The sequence below is a fragment of the Physeter macrocephalus genome, chromosome 10 (genome assembly GCF_002837175.3).
Source record: "Physeter macrocephalus isolate SW-GA chromosome 10, ASM283717v5, whole genome shotgun sequence".
Lineage (NCBI taxonomy): Eukaryota > Metazoa > Chordata > Mammalia > Artiodactyla > Physeteridae > Physeter > Physeter macrocephalus.
Window position 1 is genome coordinate 51,580,809 of NC_041223.1, and position 16,402 is coordinate 51,597,210.

General features: G+C 40.8%; 1 protein-coding gene and 1 non-coding gene across 2 annotated transcripts in view; one reads left to right on the forward strand and one right to left on the reverse strand.

Annotated features, from left to right (window-relative positions):
- Nucleotides 1-16,402, reverse strand: part of LOC102983289 (uncharacterized) — a 56,632-nt gene that overhangs the window by 23,971 nt on the left and 16,259 nt on the right. The window contains 5 exon segments of the mRNA XM_028494721.1: nucleotides 5,948-6,103; nucleotides 8,668-8,870; nucleotides 12,377-12,605; nucleotides 14,480-14,601; nucleotides 15,324-15,523. Coding sequence (XP_028350522.1) covers nucleotides 5,948-6,103; nucleotides 8,668-8,870; nucleotides 12,377-12,605; nucleotides 14,480-14,601; nucleotides 15,324-15,523 — 910 coding nt within the window.
- TRNAE-UUC (transfer RNA glutamic acid (anticodon UUC)) lies at nucleotides 9,976-10,048 on the forward strand. The gene has a single exon. It is a non-coding gene; the product is annotated as a tRNA-Glu (tRNA).

A 16,402-nucleotide genomic window follows, 5' to 3' on the forward strand; every position in this document is an offset into this window, starting at 1 on the left:
AGTGAAGTAAGTCAGAAAGAGAAAAACAAATACCATATGCTAACATATATATATGGAATCTAAAAAAAAAAATGGTTCTGAAGAACCTACAGGCAGGAGAGGAATAAAGACGCAGATGTAGAGAATGGACTTGAGGACACAGGGGGGGGGAAGGGTAAGCTGGGACGAAGTGAGAGAGTGGCATGGACTTATATATACTACCAAATTTAAAATAGATAGTAGTGGGAAGCAGCCATATAGCACAGGGAGAGCAGTTCGGTGCTTTGTGACCACCTAGAGGGGTGGGTTAGGGAGGGTGAGAGGGAGACGCGAGAGGGAGGAGATATGGGGATATATGTATATGTATAGCTGATCCACTTTGTTATAAAGCAGAAACTAACACACCATTGTAAAGCAATTATACTCCAATAAAGATGTTTAAAAAAAAAAGCAACCGTCCTAGCTACTACATGTTTCCAAGGATTTTGCAGCACATCAAAGAGAATATTAATGAAAACATTTTGTTAGCACCTTTTTTTTTTTTTTTTTTTTTTTCTGTACGTGGGCCTTGGACGCACAGGCTCAGCGGCCATGGCTCATGGGCCCAGGCGCTCCGCGACATGTGGGATCTTCCCGGACTGGGGCATGAACCCGTGTCCCCTGCATCAGCAAGCGGACTCTCAACCACTGCGCCACCAGGGAAGCCCTGAAAACATTTTGGAAGAAATACAACTAGAGATATTGTTGCATCTCATTTCTCTATGTCAAACTTTTTTTTTTTTTTTTTTTGCGGTACGCGGGCCTCTCACTGTTGTGGGTCAAACTTTTAACCATTTATTCCAGAAGAGAAATTTGAAACATTAAGACAAAATTGTTGGGTAATAGATCCATTCATTTTTCAAAACCCAGAATCAATAACTGAGTTCAACTTGGTGCCTGAAGAAGAAAATGAATTATTGTAGCTCAGTTCTTCATATACATTGAAGAATGATTATGAAACATTAAGTTTATCGCATTTTGGATTAAGATAAAGGAAGACTTTCCTTTGATAAGCCGAAAGAGTATCCTGCTCTTATTACCATTCACAACAACTAGTTTGTGTGAACTAGGGTTTTCACTCTTAACCCAGGAAAAACAAAGGAAAGGAATGGATTAAATGGTGCAGCATGAGGCTTCCCTGGTGGCGCAGTGGTTGCGCGTCCACCTGCCGATGCAGGGGAACCGGGTTCGCGCCCCGGTCTGGGAGGATCCCACATGCCGCTGAGCCTGCGCGTCCGGAGCCTGTGCTCCGCAACGGGAGAGGCCACAGCAGAGGGAGGCCCGCATACCACAAAAATAAATAAATAAACCCGGTCTGGGAGGACCCCACAGGCCGCCGAGCCTGGGCGTCCCGAGCCTGTGCTCCGCAACGGGAGAGGCCACAGCAGAGGGAGGCCCGCATACCACAAAAATAAATAAATAAATAAATAAATAAATGGTGTAGCAGATATGCAAGTAGCATTATCCTCCTGTGTTCCAGACTGGAATGAACTTATGAACAGGCAAGCACACCTACCACGTTAAATAAATCTTTTTTTTTTTTTTAATTGGAGTATAGTTGCTTTACACTCTTGTGTAAATAAATCTTACCTGGGTTTTGTTTTTTCATTTCTTATTTTGTGATTTTTTATGTGTTGTATTTAAATGTTAAACTAGCACTGTATGTGATAACTTTGTTTTAATTTTTGTTATATTTTAATACTAATAAAATCATAATGTAATTTTAAAAAAAGTAAAAGGGAAAAATTTGCCATCTACAACTTCAATGGAATATTATCAATATGTTAATCTAATTAGTGCATAACTATGTGATTCTCGGCCTCTTTATTACTTTTTTATCTTTGGAGTAAAAATTCTTTTAAAAAAAAAGAATTAAGGGTCCAGAAATAAACTCTTACATTTATGGTCAACTGGTTTTTGTCAAGGGTGTCAGGACAATTCAATGGGGAAAAATGAGTCTTTTCAACAAATGATATTGTGACAGCTGGATAAGTACACTCAAAAGAATGAAGTTGGACCCCCTATCTCACACTACATATAAAAATTAACCATAAATGAATCATTGACCTGAATGTAAGAGCTAAAACTATAAAATTTTTAGAAGAAAACATAGGAGTAAATCTTCCTGACTTTGGATTAAGCAATGGTTTCTTAAATGTAACACCAAAAGAGTAAGTGACAAAAGAAGAATAGGTAAATTGGGCCCAGTCCCGAAAGCAATGGCACTTGCAGTTGTGGGTCTTACTTCTCCTCCCTTGCCCTAGAGGATCTTTCCTTTTTCTCCCTTTCTGCCATTCCAGCAAGCTGCAAACCCTCTGAAAAAAATGCCTCTGCACCTCTAGCTCTTGTGGAGGTTGGTGTCTTCAGTGGAGTCTCCTATTGCAGGGGGACCTTCAAGATGGCTGACGAGTAAGACATAGAGATCACCTTCCTCCCCACAGATACATCAAAAATACATCTACATGTGGAACAACTCCTACAGAACACCTACTGAACACTGGCAGAAGATCTCAGACTTCCCAAAAGGCAAGAAAATCCCCACGTACCTGGCTGTGCGGCTGACAGGATCAGGCCTGATACCTGGCGTCAGGCCTGAGCCTCTGAGGTGGGAGAGCCAAGTTCAGGACATTGGACCACCAGAGACCTTCTGGCCCCACATAATATCAATTGGCAAGAGCTCTCCCAGAGATCTCCATCTCAATGCTAAGACCCAGCTCCACCCAACGGCCAGCAAGCTCCAGTGCTGGACACCCCATGCCAAACAACTAGCAAGACAGGAACACAACCCCACCCATTAGCAGAGAGGCTGCCTAAAATCATACTAAGTTCACAGACACCCCCAAAACACAAGGCTGGACGCGGCCCTGCCCACCAGAAAGACAAGATCCGGCCCTGCCCACCAGAAAGACAAGATCCGGCCCTGCCCACCAGAAAGGCAAGATCCAGCCCTACCCACCAGAACATAGGCACCAGTGCCCTCCACCAGGAAGCCTACACAAGCCACTGAACCAACGTCACCCACTGGGGGCAAACACCAAAAGCAATGGGAACTACGAACTTGCAGTCTGCGAAAAGGAGACCCCAAACAAAGTAAGTTAAACAAAATAAGAAGACAGAGAAATATGCAGCAGATGAAGGAGCAAGGTAAAAACCCACCAGACCAAACAAATGAAGAGAAAATAGGCAGTCTACATGAAAAAGAATTCAGAGTAATGATAGTAAAGATGATTCAAAATCTTGGAAATAGAATGGAGAAAATACTAGAAGAATAGGTAAATTGGACTCATCAAAATGAAAAACTTTTGTTTCAAAGAACACCATCAAGAAAGTAAGAAGATGATCCTCAGAATGGAAGAAAATATTTGCAAATCATATACTTGATAAGGAACTTGTATTCAGAATATGTAAAGAACTCTTACAACTCAATAATAAAAAAATCCAATTTTATAAAAGGGCAAAAGATTTGAATTGACATTTCTTTAACAAAGATATACAAATAGCCAATAAGCACATGAAAAGATGCTCAGTGTCATAAGTAACTAGAAAAATACAAATCACAGCCACAGTGAGATATCATTCTACCCTCACTAGGATGGCTAAAATAAAAAAGAGAGATAATAAAAAGTGTTAGCAAAACTGAAAACATACATATGTCCTTACAAAAACTTGTACATAAATGTTCATGGCAGTGTTATTCATAATAGTTAAAAAGTAAAAACAACCCAATGTCTGTCAACTGATGAATGGATAAATAAAACGTGGTACATACATATAATAAAGTACTATTCATCAGTAAAAAACAAAACAAAACAAAAACAAAGTACTGGTACATGCTACAACATGGATGAAGCTTGAAGACACTATGCTAAGTGAAAAAATTCAGACATAAAAGGTCATATATTGTATGATTCCATTTATATGAAATGTCCAGAATAGGCAAATCCATAGAGACAGAAAGTAGATTACTGGTTGCTAGGAGCTGAGGAAAGTGGGGAATGGGGACTGACTGCTAATGGGTACAGGGTTTCTTTTGAGAATGAGGAAAATGTTCTGGAATTAGATAGTGGTGATGATTGCATGGTCTTGTGAATTATACGTTAAAGGGGTGAATTTTATGTTATGTGAATTATATCAATAACAACTAAAAAATTCGGAAAAGAAAGAGAATATATTTTGTGTTGCCTTTTGTGAAAAAAAGAAGGGCAGATGTAACTGGTTACTTTTGCAAAAAGAAATACAGGAAGGATAAAACAGAAAACAATGGAATCATTTATCCACAAAGGGTAGGGGTGGAGGAACAGGATATTTTCTGCTGGTTGATTCTAGCTAGTCAATATTATAGAGTCACATACAATGGAAAAATTATCAGCAAACCACTGAAAATTAAGAGACCCAGTAAGAATTTGATCATATGTCAGTTTGTATTAGGAAAGAAGGAAGGGAGGGGAAGAGGGAAGGAAAGAAGGTAAAAAGATAGGGAAAAAATGGTCAAAAAAGGGAGAAAGACAAGGAGGGAAAAGGGGAGGATGGCAAGAAGGAAAGGAGGGAGGAGTGGAGGAAGGAGGAGGGAGGGAAAGGGGGAGGGAGGAAAGAATGCGGCAGTCTGACAGTAGCTGGAGGTAGTGGTAGCACGCCTCAGGTTTCTCTATCTTACAGGCTGACCTTGACATCAGCATGACGGGCCCCTCAGGGAGTGTGATAGAAGGACGCCTGCTGGACAGCCACCATTAAAGCATTTTTCTGAATAGCTTGGCATGCAAGGGTCACTTACATATTTTCCACTCCCGGATGGAACAAGAGCTGAAGGAAGAAATGTGAAAGTAATTAGGAATTTCTCTCATAACAGAAAGGTGAAGTTGAGGGTGGGGATCACCACTTACTCAACATGTAAATGTATGGATCAAACTGCTGGATATGTTGAGATCCTTGCTCCTAAGCCACAAGCCTGAATTTGGTCTGTCCATAAGCAGTGTTTCATCCCATGAAGGCAGGCTCCAGGCCTAATTGCTCTGTATCTGGACAGCATCAGGTTTCCCCAGTTATCAGAAAAGGATGAGTAGGCTCTGATTAACTAGCAAACATATGCTCAAAGGTAGGCTTTTGTAAAACTGACAAGATTAGATTAGTGTTTAAAACATACACACAAAAATACAAACCTGCACATACACATATAGAAGCAAAAGAAGTCCATCTGAGTGACAGAGAAATGCAAACCAAAACTGCAATGAGGTATCACCTCACACCAGTAAGAATGGGCATCATCAGAAAATCTACAGACAACAAATGCTGGCGAGGGTGTGGAGAAAAGGGAACCCTCTTGCACTGTTGGTGGGAATGTAAACTGATACAGCCACTATGGAGAACAGTATGGAGGTACTTTAAAAAACTAGAAATAGAACTACCATATGACCCAGCAATCCCACTACTGGGCATATACCCTGAGAAAACCATGTAGAGACATGGATGGATCTAGAGACCGTCATACAGAGTGAAGGAAGTCAGACACAGAAAAACCAATATTGTATATTAACGCATATATGTGGAACCTAGAAAAATGGTACAGATGAACCAGTTTGCAGGGCAGAAATAGAGACACAGATGTAGAGAACAAATGTATGGACACGAAGGGGGGAAAGTGGCAGTGGTGGTGGTGGTGGTGGGATGAATTGGGAGATTGGGATTGACATTTATATATACTAATATGTATAAAACAGATAACTAATAAGAACCTGCTGTATAAAAAATAAATAACATTCAAACAAAAAAAAAAGAAAGAAAGGAAAAACATTGACATCATGGCAGATCGATTATAAGGGAGAGAATTTAGAATGCAATTGCATTTGCATGGCCAGCAGTTATAGAAATTATTTTTTACTGGCCACTCATTCTACTGTTACATTATTTTTACTTTGACCCTCTCAAGGCTCACCTATCTACGCGGTCACTGTCCTCCAGCAGAGAGATTATAAAGACAGGAGGTGGATGGACCACCTTGTCCTCGTGTGATGCAAATTCAAAGTGAACAGGCTTCAGATACAAATGGAACTCTTCAAAACCCATCTCACACGCCAAGTCCTTACAGAGACTAAAAGGGAAAAAAAAAAAAAGCCAAGAACATTTGCTATTATTTTCCCCTAAAAGGAAAGTAAGTGGTAAGAAAACCAAACCATCTGAATAAGCACAAAAGCAAAAGTCAAAACAAAAGTAAGCCAAGTCCGGTGTGAAGTGAATGAGTCACAAAGGTTTTGAGTCTGCCCTAAGCTCTGACAGTTAAAGATAGTAGTTAAGGTGGGAGGAGATATGCTTGGGCACTTCCTCAACTCTCATTTCCTACAAGCTGGCTTCCGTCTTCAGAGCCCTCCTGAGGTCACCAATATTGCCCTCAATAGGAGGTTCACCCTTTTTTCTCAGAGCTCCTCATAGCTGGCCTGTCTCCTCCTTGAGGAACATTTTTGTTCTCCTGGATCCAGGATCTCCATGCTTCTGCTTCTTGACCACTCTCTCTGTCTTCACTGGCTTCTCCTCTTTTTCTTTTGTTGAAATAGCCCTCCTCTACCACCCATGCCATGTCACTGACCTTGTTGGAGACACTGCAGGACCCCGTGCAGGTCACCCGGATGGCTCGGAAGGGCAGTGGCGCCAGTCGCATGTGCACAGCCCCTGCTAGATGTTCCCCCGGGCTGTTGATGACACGGTTGTGGCTCTGGTGGGCCACAAAGAGCTGCACCCACCCCATGCCAGGGCACTGGCTGAGCAGCCAAGTACCGCTGCCCCCGTCCCGCCACCGCTGCTGCCGCTACGTTCCAGCTTCTCCTCTTTATTTTCAACACCTGTTTCCTGGTGTTCTAAACCCAATCCTCTTCTCACCTTCTGCATGCCCTCCTTAGGGAGTCTGTCATCCAACTCCAGGCCCTAACCATCACCCCCTTGTGTAAGAACCTGTGACCCCCATCTCTGTCCCGCTTCAACTCTGAGCTCTACTCTCACGTGTCCATGGCTTGCAGCCAGGATCCATTCAGATGTCGCTCTGGCATTTCAGGCTTCTGTGTCTAGAATGCCTTCCCTTCCTCTCTTACCCCCATTCTAACACACTTCTTCATCTTGAGAATTTGGTATATTAAGGCTGAGTTCAAATGGCACCTGTATTAGTTTGCTAGGCTGCTGTGAAACAGTACCATAAACTGGGGGGCTTAAACAATAGACATTTGTCTCAGTTCTGGAGGACAGAAGTCCAAGATCAAAGTGTTGCAGGGTTGGTTCCTTCTGAGGGTTTTGAGTGAAGGAGCTGTTCTAGGCCTTTCTCGGCTAATAGATGGCCATCTTGTCCTTGTGGTTTCACACAGTATTCCTTCTGGGTATGTCTGTGTCCAAACTACCTCTTCCTATAAGGACACCAGTTATATTAGATAAGAGCCTACTCTAATAACTTCATTTTAACTACCTCCGTAAAGACCCTATCTCCAAATAAGGTCACATTCTGGGGTACTAGGGGTTAGAGCTTGAACATACGAATTTTGGAGTTACACAATCATCCCTAGGCCCTTTTCTATGGAACGTTCTCTGATTCACTTAGAAAGAGTGAAATACACTATTTCCTGTGCTCCCATAGTATTTTGTTCATATGACTAAAATATCATACTAAACTTTATTGGGGGAACTTTTACATTGTGAACTCCCTGAGAACAAGGATCAGAAATTATGAGGAGGTAGTATCACAGCAGTTAATAATATCTGGGCTCATAGTTTGAATTCTGCTTCTACTACTTTCTAGTTATTTGATCTTAGGCAAATTACTTAATTTTTCTGAGCCTCTACCTTCCTGCTGGTAACATGTTTGTAAGCTATCATATCATAATATCATATCATAAGGACATCATAAAGCTATCATATCAAAAGAATATTCTGAGGAGTACATGAACTAATACATGTAAAGTCCCCAGTACAGACCCTGGCCACAGCCCTAGACAGTGGTTGATGGTTGATGATTGGACTCTTTGCGTCTTCAGGGCCTCTCATGGGGACAGAACACAACAGAACTCACACGTTTGCAACAAATCTTCAAGTTCCATATTTTTCCAGTTTGGGGAACATGTTCACTTAAATGTCTTACCATCATCTCACACTCATACCTAAAACCTAACTCAGTAAGTGTTCTCTCCCCCTGCCTGCTGAACCTTCCATACCTCTGCCAGATCTGGATGCTGTCACTGACTCATTCTTTCCTTTCTTTAGGCCCTCCATTGCTTCTGCTCTGCTATTCAACTTCATTATATTTAAAAGCAAATACAACCAGTACTCACTGAGTGCCCAGTGAGGGTCAGGCTTCATACCCCTGATGGGATACTGGGGAGCTTACACTAGCAGGAAAACCAACAAACCAATATTAAGCCTCTAATTAAAAGGCAATGGCTGAATGAAGAGGAAGCCCGGGTGCTCAGAGGAGAATCCAGCCTAGCTGGGTCAGAGAGGCATGTGGGGAGGCCTGAGTGAGAGGATAAACAATGGAGGGAGGGAGAAAGGGACGTCATCATTTCAGCCGTTTAGAAAGCTCACTCTGGCTACTCTGGGGGCACAGATGGGGCAAGGCTTGCAGGTAGGGGGACCCGTAGTCTGTTATCCTCCATCTGGATCCTCAGTCCCCCTACTGACTGTGCTAAGTGTACACTCTCCAGACTCATCTCTATCAGCCTGTGCCGGAGGGTCAAGAGTTCCAAAAGTTTGGAAAATGTCCGTAGGAGCAGCATATGAGAATCTTGGCCTTGGTTTTGTCCTTCGTCTGCTGCAGACTTGAATGCAAGCAGGCCTATCTCCCCCACGAGGAAGGGATCGCCCATCACTTTAGCTGAAAACAGCTGAAAGAGAACAGAATACTTTTTAAAACACACACACACACACACACACACAAAGAAATTTGACATATTAAGAAAAATACATCAGCAGCATAGACTTTGGATCCAGAGTTCCTGGGCTCAAGTCCTAGCTCTGACACTTATAAGCTGTGAGATTTGGGGCAATTTATTCAATTTAGCTGTCTCTCAGTTTCCTCATCTGCAAAGTGGGGATAAGGATAATAACAGCACCTAATAGGAACTGATAGATCAAAACTGTATCATAGGGTTGTTGAGAGGGTTAAGTGAGTTAATATATGCAAAAGTGCTTGGTACAGAGTATTTGTTATTACCATTATCATAAATGTTTTAAGCCAAAATAAAGAAATGAAAAAGATGACCTAAATAGAAATAGAAGTCTCTGATATATTTCAAGTATTTTAGTGGCCAATAATAATAATAATATTAATAATTTCTTATAAACTCTAATTGAAGTTTTAAAAATTTCAAGTATTTTCACGTATATTAACACATTTTTATTTTCACAAGATACCCGTGATTTAGGCATCACAGATACTATTATTTCCATTTTACCAGTGAGGGGTCTGAGGCAACACTGAAATTTTCTAAGGTCATACAACAGTACCAAGAATAAACTTAGGTTTCCTAGTTCCCAGCTATAGTTTTACAGTATACCAAACTGCCTCTGCAGTGCTCCTCCACTCAGAGTCAGCCCTGGGTGATTTGTGAAGTAACCACATTGTTCTTTAATGTCCTTCTGCCTTGGTCGCTTCCTCTGCTCGGACATTTTTGCTACCCTCTAATATACCACTCCCAGCAAGGACCCAGTTTGGAGACCCCCTAGTCTGCCTTTCCTGGTTTGGCTTCCCAAGGGTAGATCCACTTATCCACCAAAGTCCTTGCCTACTCAGAGATGCAATTTCTAGACAACTGAAGTCTTCCAAAGTGATAAAGAGATTTATTAAACTAATTTCCTGCTTGTCTTCTGAGGGCAATAACTGCCCCATTTTCTGTCCCAATACAAAAGATTAATCTGAATATTTATCATTTATAGGTCCCAATTTGAACACATTTCAAAAATAATAACAATTAAAATTGTGTGGGGAATTCCCTGGTGGTCCAGTGGTTAGGACTTGGCACGTTCACTGCCAAGGGCCCGGGTTCAATCCCTGGCCGGGGAACTAAGATCCTGCAAGCCACACAGTGCAGCCAAAAATATAAAATAAAATAAAATAAAATAAAGTGTGGGATCAATGAGAGACTGAATAGGTACCCCATATATTCACTATGATTTATAAGAGAACTAAAAATACATTTGAAAAAAAATCTGGTACCATAATACAATGTGAAAATAATCCTCAATAAATGGTAGTAGGATACATGGCAGGTAATTCGGGGAAAAATTCTATTTTGAGCCATACCTTACACCACACACACACTCATATACACACACATACATGCACACACACTCCAGGTGGAACACTCAAAGGAGTTAAATATCTTTGAAATAAGATAAAACCTTAAGAAGTTAGAATAAAATAAGATAAAATATGAAACATCTGGAGGAATTTTTGCTTTCTGGATTTAGGAGGCTAGAAGAAATCGCAAAAGAAAAGACAAACAGATTTGACTACATGAAAATGTTTCTGTTAAAAAATAAAAAGACAGGGCTTCCCTGGTGGCACAGTGGTTGAGAGTCCGCCTGCCGATGCAGGGGACACGGGTTCGTGCCCCGGTCTGGGAAGATCCCACATGCCGCGGAGCGGCTGGGCCCGTGAGCCATGGCCGCTGGGCCTGCGCGTCCGGAGCCTGTGCTCCGCAACGGGAGAGGCCACAACAGTGAGAGGCCCGCGTACCGCAAAAAAAATAAATAAATAAATAAATAAATAAAATAAAATAAAATAAATAAAAAGACAAATTGGGGAAAATATCTGCAGAAAATATGATGGACCAAAGGGTTAAAGTTTTTTTTTTTTTAAAGAAGAGCTCATGTAAGTGGATAGGAATCACATTAGGATTCCAAGAGATAAATAAACTAAGGGAAAGAACAGAAAATTCATAAAAAATACAACTAGTAACAAAAAATACAACTAGTAACAAGACATTTAATCTCAACAAATAGCAAGGAAAGAAAATCAGCAGTGTAATGCCACCTTTATATATAATATGTATATATTAGCACAGAGATTACACGCTTATACCTAACATTGTAGGGTATAGCAGAACTGGTACTCTTATACACTATCAGTGGCATGACTCTTCTGGAAAGTGATCTGCCAGCATATATCAAAAGACAAACTTTGCTTCAGCAAATCCACTTCTGGAATCTATCCAAAGGAATTGATTCAAAATACGGAAAAATCTGTGAGCATGGAGATGCACCTTATAGCATTTTTAATAATAATGAAAAATTGGAAACTACTTGAATGCCCACTGATGGTTGGATAAGTTATGATTCACCACTTAAGGGAATTATGTGGTCGTAAAGGTGAGTGAGTATAAAGACTATTAGCAATACGGAAAAATATATAATATGATGTTAACTGAGAAAAACGGGAGATAGTGTATGAAGGATATGATTAGAAAGAACTATGTAAAACATGTATATGAAGAATACTTGAATTCAGAAAAATAATGATTACAAATGCATTTGAGTGGTTATATTTAGAGTAATTTTCTGTTTTCCTCTTTTGCTACAATTCTAAATTTTACTTTCGATCAACTCAAAATTAATTTAAAAGAAAATAAAACTTTAGTTTGGGCAGGAGGAGATAGGAGGCTGAGGCAGACCTGTGGAACAAATGTTTTTGGCAGCTGGGGTCCTTGAAAGTTCCTTCATCTTAACAGCAAGTACCCACCCAGAGTAAGGTCAAATTAGAAACCCAGGCTCAACTGTGATAGCCTTAATAGAAAAAGAAAAGAATTAAAATCCAATTACAAACACCATGTAAATCACTGGGCCACAGTTTGAACCACAGAGCATTAGAGCTGGAAGGGGCTTTAGTGATCATTGAGCTCACCTCTACCCTCCTCCCCTCAAATACACAAACATAATGCTAAAAAATAGGAAAGTAAGGCTCAGAGTCACACAGCAAGTTAATGGCAGGACTGAACTTGAGTCCAAGTCACTGACTCCTCACTCAGTGCTGTCTCTCCTCTACCAGATCTCAGCTCAGGACAAAAGAGTACATTTTAGGAAGAATCTTAGAAAGAAAAAAATTTAATTAAAAAATATTTTAAAAATATAAATAATAAACCAGAAAATATTTTCCCCATACCTAGTAATCTCCCTTTAAATTATAACTGTAGCAGCATCCTGATAAACTAGAAACTTTGACCAAAAATGAAAAAAAATAGAAATAAAAATGTTGTCAAGCCCTAGGACTATGATCTGTCCCTGGCCAAATAGAGGGGAATAGAGCCAAACGTAAAAACAAAGCTAAGTAGTAACATCTGGGAGGAAACATTCCCTTTGCCAAGGACCCACCTGCCCCTTTCAGAGAACCTACGTCTTTCTGGAGCTCTGCGCTGTACCAGGACTTGGGCTTGGCTGGAGTGAGCCACACATCCAGGGCCAGCCGCAGCATGCGTCTCTCTAGCAAGGTGAGCGCACTGGCTGATGTGGGCCTGCAGGTGTGGCAGGCCTCCCTGAGGAGGTGCTCAAGGGCTCTGGGGATGCGCAAAGCCAGGCCCAGGGAAGGGTGGAACTCCAGCAGGTAAATGTTTGTCAAAGCTGGGCTTAATGAAGAGAAACAATTAATGACGATTTTACACAGTGAAGAACTTAATGTTTCTACAGGTATTTGGATTTTATATTTTTCGAGACCAATAAAACACTCTTATAATTCAGGGCATTATAAAAAATTGGAAGCTCAGTGGGGTCTCAGAGGCTGTCCAGGGAGCCCATCAAGTTACACAACATGCTTTTTGCTTTAATGTGAACCTTTTTAAAATTGGAAGACATAGTTTACTCTAAAAGCCAAAAAGAATAAGATTCATTGTAAGTCAAATCATTATGCGGTACACCTTAAATGTATACAGTGCTGTATATCAATTATATCTCAATAAAATTGAAAAAAAGGATTCTAAAATTGTATATGGCAAACCTGTCAACATTTCAGTAATCAATATTTAGCCAAATATTTGAAAACAAAATAACTTAATATAAAAGTATCTAAATATTAAACATATACTTTCCATGACTATTTTTATTTTTCACCCAATTCTTTATCCATTTTTTTCCCCCAAAATGATAATGGATGAAGACGATTTTTAAGTTCTGTACACAACTGCTGGAATCATTCATGTTTGCCATAAAAATGTTATATTTTATGAATGAATGAGGCCAGAAATAATAAAAACACTTTTCTGTGGGTTATTGCTTTGGAAATAAAGGATATAGCACCAGTCAAGTCAAGGGCCTTTCTATATCTAAATACTTCTTAAACCCATGCAAATGGGATTCTTCTTAGTCCTAGATCTTAGAAAATACAATCCTAAGTCTGGAAAGGAATCTCATCAAGTAAATATCATTTGCTTTTGAGACACTCTGACAGGTTTTAGTATCCATATAGTCCTAGCTTGTTCTGTCAAAAACCACTTCCTGAATAGTAGAAGTGGTCTCAAACTTACTATAGTTAAAAAAATCAGTCCTGTGAAAGGTCTTTGGAGAAAATGCAGTCTTGTGCCTGGAGCTCCCAGGGTTCTTTCTCAAGAGAAAGAAAGAAAAGGTTAGAACCTCAGCTATGAAATCCCATGGCACCCTACCCATGGGATGCCTGTCCATGAAATGATGGACCAAGATGACATCACAGCCCATTGTGGCAATCTCTTACTGCAAGTCTGCCTGTACTGCTAGACTATACACTTCACAGGAGCATAGGGCCATGCCTGCATTGTTCATTCTGTGTCCTCAGCTCCTAGCACACTGCCTGGTACATGTAGATGCTCAAAAATATTTGTTGAATGTTGAAAGGAGCTGGACAATTTCTCCACCCATTTGGAGCAACAGAGAGGTTGTGATCTTGGGTTACACAGACCAACTTGGAGCTTGTCACCAGCTTCTTGGTTCCTCTGTACCCTTGAAGCCTGGAAAGGAATGGTGAGGGGGAATCATACCACATATCAAGGGGGTGACTTCATGTACTCTCTCTGAGTGATCTCAGGAAATTTAATCTGCTCCTTAAAGGGGTGGAGGTGGTATCATAAGATGAGTCTGCAGAAACTTTTTTGTTGACACTTGCTAGAATAAGGAGATTTCTTTTTGAGAAAGTTAAAGCACATCTGTGTTTCATATATGTTGGCTTGTGTGGCACCTCTGATAAAATCCTATGACAGCATTTCAAGAGCAACTGGGGTTTTTTAGGAATCCTGAAGGGAATGAAGATTCTGCACCCAGTGGCATAAGTTTAAATTCTAGGCTCCTATTCTTTATTTACAAAGTAAATAGATATTGAGTATGCAAAGGAATCCCTCTTCTGTGACTTTTATATTTACTTCTCTCAGCTCCAGATACTTGAGAGGTGCTTTGTAGAATAGTATTAGGCTTAACATCATACCCTTAAATTATCCAGAAATTAAATGTAAAATGTCTAAAGACAACACCAACTTACCAGCTATTGTTGACGGAAACGAGTTATTTGCAAATCACGTTAAGGGGAAGTCCAACTGTATTGCTAGCATCTGGATGGCCTTCACGCCAAATCCTCTGGACAGACTCCCACTGACACTCTATCTAGAAATATCACATAAAAGTTAAAATTAGAAAAGTCAAACTTTCCCATGGATGTGAGTTATGAGCCTTGGCATGATAAGAACAGAACATCAGCCCTTTGCATCTCTTCATTATTTGACTAATTTTCACCCAGACATGGGTTTTAAGGATTCACTCACACAGAGACATGCTTGTCTTTAGTCTGAGCTGAGGGTCAGCCAGGGAAAGCAAAGGCAACCAGCTTCAGGCTATCTTAAGAGGCACAAGAAAACTTTCTGTCAAATAACTGACTACAAGGAAAAAATTCTAAGTAGGCCTAAGGTAACTGTACTGCAACAATCGTTATCTCCTAGCTTTTCCCCAGAGGACACAGACTGTGATCATTTCCTGTAGTGTCCTAGAAATAACTGCAACCTTTTAAAAAATAAATACAATTTTACAGTTTAATGTCTTACAAGGGGGTAGATTTTATCCTTCTTTCGCCATAAACTCTGTGACTGAATGAAAACAGGTTGTCAATTCTTTGGTATCATTAAATGTAATTAGGATTGGAAACCTCCCTTTAAGATTGTAGTCATGCTTGTAATTCAACAATGCAAATAAGCTTACATATAAACATCGTGTATGTGCTGCCCTAGAAAACCCAGATTCTGGACTGGGACTGAAAGGAAAACACGATTTTCCGTTCTGGTCTGTGTTTTTCATCCTCTTCTCACATGGAATCTTCTAAAATCCAAATATACTCACATGAGGATGCCCCTCACCAGCTGCAGGTGAAGCCTCAGGCAGGTGCATTCCTCTCAGTAGGCCTTAATGAAGTAAGGGTAGCTGAGATCAAACCTTGGGCACCTGTGTATGATGTCAGTGATCACTTGTGCTAAGGCAAACCTCTCCTCTGGGTCCAACGCATGCTGGTAGGCTTCAGAGTAATTGCCAAGAAGTTTCAAATAAGGTTGATAGACAGGGAACAGGGCCCAGCAGAGAGAGGTGAGCCTCCACCCATTCCATGCTTTGGAAAGACCCCCACCATCAACAGGAGAGGGACAGCTCTGAACCTCTGGGTACCCGGCCACGGTGGGCAGCTGCCACAACAGTGCGACACAGACCAAGCTAGGGAGGGTGAGGGACAAAGCACTCGTTTCACCTCTGTCCCCTCTTCCTCTGCTCTCCACAAATAAAGGGGGGGGTAATATAATGAATAATATAACATCGAATAATTATAAGCTCCAATGAGACAGTGCATTCAATGTCACTTCATCAAATCCATTTATCTCCAACACCTTTTTCCACAGACCCACTCTCCCTCCCCCATTTTACTCTATCACCAAAGGTGAGCAGGTGGCCTCCACCCCTCTTCTACATCCTCAGTCCCATTTATGACCCTTTCGCTTTAACGGTTTGCCGAAGTTTCACCTATGTAGAAATGGTGGGGGAGGGGGTTAGAGTGGCAAGCTGAGGATGAAAGTCCCCTCTAGCTATAAAGGCATTTATCCCAGATCAGACTTCACTAGGAAAGGCCTACGTACAGAACTCTCAAGAGCAACGAGGGAGCTTCTCTTTTAGTGGAGTTCACAAGTCTTTTCTAAAAACCGAAGAAAGCTTCCATGCACTAACCGTTGAAGAGGGCTCTTAGTGTGGGAATTCAGAAAGAGATACTCTTTATTTTGTTTTTACATTTGTTTATGCACTTAAGGAATTTCTGTTCTGTGTGTAAATTCTATTTGTGTGTAATTAGTCATGGTGCTAATCAGAAAAAGCTCTTCAGAGATCACTGGGCTGGAATCCCAAACAGGGACCTAAGGGCCAATATGTAAGTAGTTCT